General features: G+C 44.2%; 1 protein-coding gene across 2 annotated transcripts in view; it reads left to right on the top strand.

Annotated features, from left to right (window-relative positions):
• The first annotated feature begins 82 nt into the window (after positions 1–82).
• PTCHD4 (patched domain containing 4) overlaps positions 83–7,213 on the top strand; it is a 96,422-nt gene continuing 89,291 nt past the window's right edge. The window contains exon 1 of one of the 2 annotated variants that reach the window (XM_015620316.3): positions 83–677. In XM_015620316.3, coding sequence (XP_015475802.1) covers positions 252–677 — 426 coding nt within the window. In that variant the 5' untranslated portion in view covers positions 83–251. Of the gene's footprint in view, positions 852–7,213 lie in introns of both variants that reach the window. The other variant, XM_015620315.3, reaches the window with a different exon arrangement.

The raw sequence follows: 7,213 nt of genomic DNA on the forward strand, positions 1-7,213 counted from the left end.
GGAGAAAAAAAAGGAGAGAAAGAGGGGGGAAAAAAAGGCAAGGACCCCCCCCGCTCCCCTCCCTCCCCTGCCCGGTCCCTTCCATCTCCGGCACACACACACACACACACCCGCACGCACACACACACACCCCATTGATCAATATTTGGCTGTCTTGCTGCAACTTGCTGCAGTCTTTTAAAGGAGTAGTAGAGAGAGAGGGAGAGAGAAAGGGAAACTGGCAGGAAGGGGTAAGGAGCTACACATGTCACATGTGCTTTCTAAGACGGCCAGGAGCATCTGCAGGCTGGATCTGGTGGAGGATGCTGCGGCAGGTGATACACAGAGGGCTCCAGTCGTTTTTCTACAAGCTGGGCTTATTCGTGAGCAGGCATCCGGTGTTTTTCCTCACTGTGCCCGCAGTCCTGACCATCATCTTCGGCTTCAGCCTGCTCAGCCGCTTCCAGCCTGACACTGACCTGGAGAGCCTGGTAGCCCCCAGCCACAGCCTGGCCAAGATCGAGAGGAGCTTAGCCAGCAGCCTTTTCTCCCTCGATCAATCCAAAAGCCAGCTGTATTCGGACTTGCACACCCCGGGGAGGTATGGCAGGGTGATTCTCCTCTCCAAACCCGGAGGCAATATTTTGCATCAGGCTGATGTGATCCTGCAGATCCACCGAGCCGTGCTGGAAATGAAGGTGAACTACAAAGGCTATAATTATACTTTTTCCCATCTGTGTGTGTTGAGAAATCAGGATAAGAAATGCGTGCTGGATGATATTATTTCAGTGCTAGAGGATCTGAGGCAGGCTGCCCTCTCCAATAAGACAACAGCCAGGGTGCAAGTGAGCTATCCCAACACTAAATTAAAGGTATGCTCTTACTGCATGCTTTTGCCAATTAAAGAGGCAGCACTTCATTTCTTGTCCTAAACAGCAAAGAGAAATATAATCATATCTATCTTTCTCTATCGAAATGTGTGTGATCTGGGCTTTCCTCGTGAAGCAGCTGAATCCTGGTGCCTTGCTTTTGTTCTGGGCGAGGAGGGAGGGAGGGGAACTGGACGCTGCCGGAGCAGAAGAAGGGAGCGGAGAAGAGCCTGAGCACCGGGAGACCTTGCAATGCCTTGAAGGTTCAATACATGGGGGGAAAGGGACAGGAGGTCGGTGGGGGGTTGAGAGCTGGTTTGCACTATCACCCTTTCCAGCCTCGCTGCTGTGGTGGGATAATTTAATGTGGCCAGAAAAAGCTTTCCTCAAAGGCACAGTGAGGTCCTGTGTCTCCCTGCCCCTGTCAGTGCCGTAAGAGCAGCAGGAGGTTTGGGCCACAAGCAATTTCAGGTGTCCTGCCTTCTTTACCTGCATGCAAAGAAGGTGAAGGGAAGTGGGATTTTTTTTTTTTTTTTGTTTTTCTCTCAGTGTAAAAATTATTAACTCTGTCGCTGATGGATGGGCTGGAGTTTTGGGATGGATCCCACCAGATAGAGGTTTCCAGCAAAGTTGAAACAAGGTAAAAGGTGAAAGAAGTTTCAGTCCTCTCAATTAAAAGAATAAACAATTTGGCACAAATTATCTCAGGACTATTTCCCTGGCACACAAGCACCCATCTGCTTTCCCTCCCATCTGGAGCAATTCTGCTCACCAGGACTAACCTGCTGTGAGTATATAAGGTACAAAGTTTTCAGCTAGCTCATGAAAGAAGTTTTTGTGTATTACAGTATATCTGCATGGTCCCTTGGGCATTGCAGCAGAGGCAGGATTTATTTAACAGAGTGTAACAAACTCCCTAAGACACTATTTAGTCATGGCTCAGGTCATAGGGGAGGGAATATGCTCCTTCTTGTAAACCAGAGATCTCTGGGGTTACCTCTCCCCCTTTTTCAAAGAGTTCCTCGGGGTAAGGAACATGCTCTTTGAAGTATCAGCACTAAGACCCTGCAGTTATCATTTGTTTCTTACTGTACATTTACCAGAAAAAGATCCCTTAAAGTCAGTCCCTGTTCTGAAATCTGAAGCAGAGACATAGATTGATTTTATTTGATTGTCTTTTTTCTTCAGTAAAAGTGCCAGGTGGAACAGCTTGGATTTGGTCCTGTGGCTGTAGATGTTACAGTAATTGCTTTGTACAGAGTTGTGGCTGCCTGAGTTGAGTGTGTGGAAATGTAAGTGTCCTTGCTACTGCTAGAAAGTCCTGACTGCAAGGAGTGCACAGAAAAACAAGTTATTTTGGATTAAATATCCCCAAACAATTTTTATCTTCTAGTGTGCTGCAAAGACAATCCTGCTATTGCATAATTAAAGTGTATCCTTTACATTTTGCTTATATTTAGAATTAAAATTAAGGTAGTTCAATGGAGAGCACTGATAATCTAGACTAAAGGGTATTATAAACCAGCTTTATACAGGAATAATCACCCTACTCTCTCAATCCAGGTTTCTCTAGACAAACCTAACTGATCTTATTAGAACTAGGATGTGGTCATTTGCAATGTGTTTTTTCATTAGAAGACTGCTTACACCTCCTCCTATTTTTAAAGATAAAAGCAAAGGAAAAGACAATATTATCTAGATTAGCCATTTATTGGATTGCCAGATAATTCACACAAGAGAGAAAGGTTTTCCCAAAGCATAGGAGTTTAACACTGAGCACTGCCAAACACCATCCCAGCCCCTTCAGTCCCCCAAGGAGTTGTTTTATCTTCTGGGTGAGGGAATAAACACCCTTAAGTAACTCAGTTTAAATCTGGACAGAGCAGAGAGCCCTCAGTGAAATAAGTTAAAGCTGCCAAAGCCTGTGACTGCACTTCAGAGAAAAGTCAGCAATTAAACCCATTACTAGGAGTGGGTAGGGAGAGTTCCTGCTTTTACTGAGAAAGAGAAACACACTTTGCCACAGTTTTCCTTCTTCTTATATGGTAAGGACTCTACCATGGAGCTGCGGTAAGCCCTGAACCTGGGCTGGTCTTCAGCAATGGTGTGTCTGCAGAGACCCACCTTCTCTGGTCTCTTTGGCTCCAGCTACTGGGATTAAATTACTGTTTCGTATAAATTAATTCACTAGTTTATCTCTGTCATCTCTGTTGTCCCATCTACCAAGGGTTAAGAAGTTGTGGGCAGCATCTCTTGATCTCCTTCAAACCATGGGCAAAATCTTGGTTTAATCCCTACAGTAAAAAGCTGTTTACTGACCTCTCTCTCATTACACCTCTGAGCAAAGGCTGTGAAACTCACACCTGTATTTCTTGTTTTGAGGTGTCTCATTGTGTTTAACCAGAAACATCTGGGATGCTGCACCCACTTGGGTAGATGAGTTTTGTGATGTTCAGCGAAGGGAAACAACTCCTGTTTCTGTATCTGTGAGGTTTTGTGTTTCTTCAATACTTGAGTTGCGACATTAAGGAAAAGTTGTGGCTAAACCTCATGGGACTGCAAACAAGAGTACCAAATCTGCCTGCTCTTATTCAGTGTGGGCCAGTGTTCATTTCATTCACTGGTCCATGCCCTTGGGATTCTCAGCTAAACATTCCTGCACTATTAGGACCCACCAGGATCTTCTAGGTTGTCTTGCTTGGCTAATACTGGTAGGTTTTGCTGTTTTGTTCTTTTAATAATGGCCTCAAATTGAACAAAATTCTTCTAAAAACAAAATGGGGATTTACAAGCCATGAAGGTGCCCCATATGGGGCACAAGCTGACATGGGTCAAGTGTCAAACTGTGCTGGTCTGGGAACCACAACGGCAGTGTTGAGCTGTTCCACTCCTGCTCCATCTGGGAGCTGCAAAAATATCTTTAGTTTTTTATTTCCCTCATGCCTTGTGAGAAGCCTTCACTTTGTCTCCCTTCTCATCTCCTGATGGAAGCCAAATCAGTTTAAACCTCTCAGGTGAGGCTGGTTGAAGGCTGACAGGGGGTGAGCTCTTGGCAGGTTTCCCACAGGAACTTTGTGGGAACCACTCAAGCAGGCTTCAGCAGGCTGCTCCAGTTTTGAAGCAGCTGTTATCGGGCTGCAAAATCTGATGAAACTGCTTGGTTTTCTTAGGAAACCTGGATGTAAAGGATAATTGTTTAACTGTTACTTGCTGTAGTGTTGGAAGATCTTATAGCTCTAAATACTTCTACTTTCACTATCCAAGCCAGGAACTTGGTCTCTCCACTCACCAGAGAAGGAGCAGAGACACAGCACTCACATTCAGAGCAGAGACTGCAGGGTAGTTTAAAATGCCTGATATGGGTTTAAAATCTACTCTGGCTGCTCAGGGGTCATTGTAGGGAAGTGCATGTGAACCAGGCTGAAGGAAAATGCCAGCTCCCATTGCTTTGGGGACACAGTAGCCTGTTCATGGCAATTTGCAGCCCAGCCAGAGAGTGACTTGCCCAAGGTCATGCAGATGGACCATGGCAGAGCAGGAAAACAAAGCTGGCTATATGAAGTCTTGATGAAGACTTTTGAGATATTTCCTGGAGAAGCATTGCTCATGTTTTCCTCAGTTCAGGACATAAAAAAATTGTTCCTGTTTTCAGGGTCTGGACTGTGCCTTAACTTGCACAGTCTGGGCAAATCTACACTGAGCACTCACCATCAGTCATCAAACTGTTAAATCTCAAGTTTTGGCAAAAATCAGCATTGTTTTTGTCAGCTGAGACTTCCAGAACTGTGACTGGGCATGACTTGGGAGACTCTTGGGAAAGAGTCCGCTCTGGGCTGGTAAATCCACTTCATCTTTGCAATAATGGTGTGTGGTGTTCTTAGAAGTGAGCGCATTGTGCCCCTGCCTCCAAGGCCAGAATGTGGTCTGAGGCACAGTTTATTTGTTGGTATAAACAGAATTATTGATTACGTGATGATTACTTCTTGTGTACCATGAAATATGAGGGAAGAGATTGCTTTTTGACCCCGATTTGCCCATAACCACAGAAAATTTGTTGTCCTATTCCAGAAAAAAAACCAAAAAGCAAACCCATGAAAAAACCCGCAAACAAAAATAATGAAAATTATTTCTGAATGCAGTCTTTATATGGAAGTGGGGGGGAAGCATAAAAATATTTTTTTAGGTATTTCGTCTTTACTCTTTCTTTGTAACTTTTTGTGTTTATTTGCTAGTTTGTCTGAGAAAAGATAATAACTGAGAATTTGTCTGTCTGAGACCAAAATAAATATGACAACTGCTGGTTTAAAGGAACCTTTGTCAGCAGATTGGTTCCTGTAATACTGCCTTCAATTAATTAAGTATCAGTCATTTATGAACAGTAGGTGAAATAGCAGCCAATAAACCAGAAATCTCTATTACCACATTTGTGATAAACACATCAGCTGGATATTGAATCTGTTCTTGCTTAAGCTGAAGCGTTACTTGCATTCACTTAACATCTTGAAACCTCTAATTGAAGTTTTGCTACTGGCCAGATTCTCAATTTTTCTCACATTAACAGCTGTACTTTTAAATGAGTCTTGCTCTATATTTGCATTTGTGGAGTCTTTCTGACTGCTGTAAGATTAATCCCTCCTTAGATATCCCTGAGGGAGACACCAGAGAGAAGATATGAAACCAGAGCCCACCAACATCAGTGTGGGCATCTATGCACCAGTGATATCCACAAACTGATTATCCCTTCAATAAAATCAGTTAGAGTGTGAGATTGCCCCAACTCCAGTGAGCAGATCCTTCCTAAGAGGCAGTGTGGCTCTGCACCCATTTGTGATACCACCTGTCCCAGTCCAAGCATGTGGCTCAGGATTCTGTGAAGTGCTCTGTGGCTGGAAAAAGCTCAAGCAAGTCAAAGCAAAATAATAAAACGTGCAGGGAGAAGATCAGAGGACAGAGGCTGGAGGCTGCTGATAGTTTTCATCTCAGCCTCGCAGACGAAGACAGGATGGGGCAGGCTGAGCTCAGAATAGCTGCTCAGTAGCATGAAAGCAAGAGGAAAATGTTTGAAGCCTAGGAGCATCTTCTGGCTCAGATACTGGGAAACTAATCTGGGGGGAAAAAGACACTTGTACTCTTCCAACTGTGTTTCTGTGCTGTCCAGCAGCACTGGGAAGGACTCCTGACCCTCCTCACCTGGATGGGCTGGTGGAGCTGTGCCTTTGCTGGGAGATGTCTCTGCAGATATCAGCTTTTGGAGATGTAATCAGGCAGCCTGTCTGCTCAGTTTGGCCAAGAAATTAAGTGTTTCCTTGCATTTTTAGGAGAATTTTCCACTTCTTCCTTTGCTTAGTACATTAGGAAAGGTCTCTTCCTTGGCTCTGATAGGTCAAGCATTAAGAAAACTCCTTCTGTAAAAGCAAGACCAGACTATGAGCCCTGACTGCATAGGGAACATGAAACTGGGTTAACATGTACCAGGATAAGCTATTCCAGTGTAAACAAACAGCAGAAAGGCAGCAGAGACCTAGCAGAGCAAGGACAAGTGTTTTGGTGGGTTTTTTTGAATTGCCATTCTTCAGTTCAGAACTTAATATTTTTTGTCAGTCTCTGAGGGACTTTCCACCTTCAGCTTACCAGGGGTGTAGAGAGCAAGTTCCTTGGGTATGGGGCTTGTTCCTTCCCATGCAGCAGCTGAGAGCTCTGGCCATATAGAAGCCTGCAAAGAAAATATTCTCCACTGACCTCTTGGATGACCTTGGCTGTCTGCTTCATGCCTTTCCCTCCCAGCTATTCCACTTTTTAGTTTTGTCAGCACTTGCAGGGGCACATGGCCTTTTGTGCAGTGCCAGGCCTTGATGTGAATAATAAAAAAGAAATAATTGGAAGGTTGTTTGGGAGGAGAGAAGAGCAAGATGCAATTACAACCCCCTTCTGCTGGTAATAATGGCTCATCCCTGTGGATCTGGGATGGATGTCATCTGCTTGCCAAAGGGAGAAAGCCCAGTAGAACTTTGCCATTTTCCTAAAAGAGATAGTCCTCTGTGGACATAAAAAACATTTATTTTCTTTAATAAATATTTGGTTAATGCTTGCCACTGTTTCTACACTGACATGGCATATTTTAGCAGTCATCCCTACATTTTCCCAAAAGGTCTTTGTAACCCCTTACTGCACTGGCTGTGTGAGCTCTTGGCAGCTCTGAACTTCTGTCTCCAGACTTACAACAGAGGTATTCTTGGTATCTGTAACAAGAATTAAAACAAATTCAGGTATCACCTAGCAAGTCAGGAGAATAAAATTGATTAGCAGTAGTAAAGAAGATGTGACATATTCCCAGGGAGAGGAGAGGAGAGGAGAGGAGAGGAGAG

The sequence above is a fragment of the Parus major genome, chromosome 3 (genome assembly GCF_001522545.3).
Source record: "Parus major isolate Abel chromosome 3, Parus_major1.1, whole genome shotgun sequence".
In the NCBI taxonomy this organism is placed as follows: domain Eukaryota; kingdom Metazoa; phylum Chordata; class Aves; order Passeriformes; family Paridae; genus Parus; species Parus major.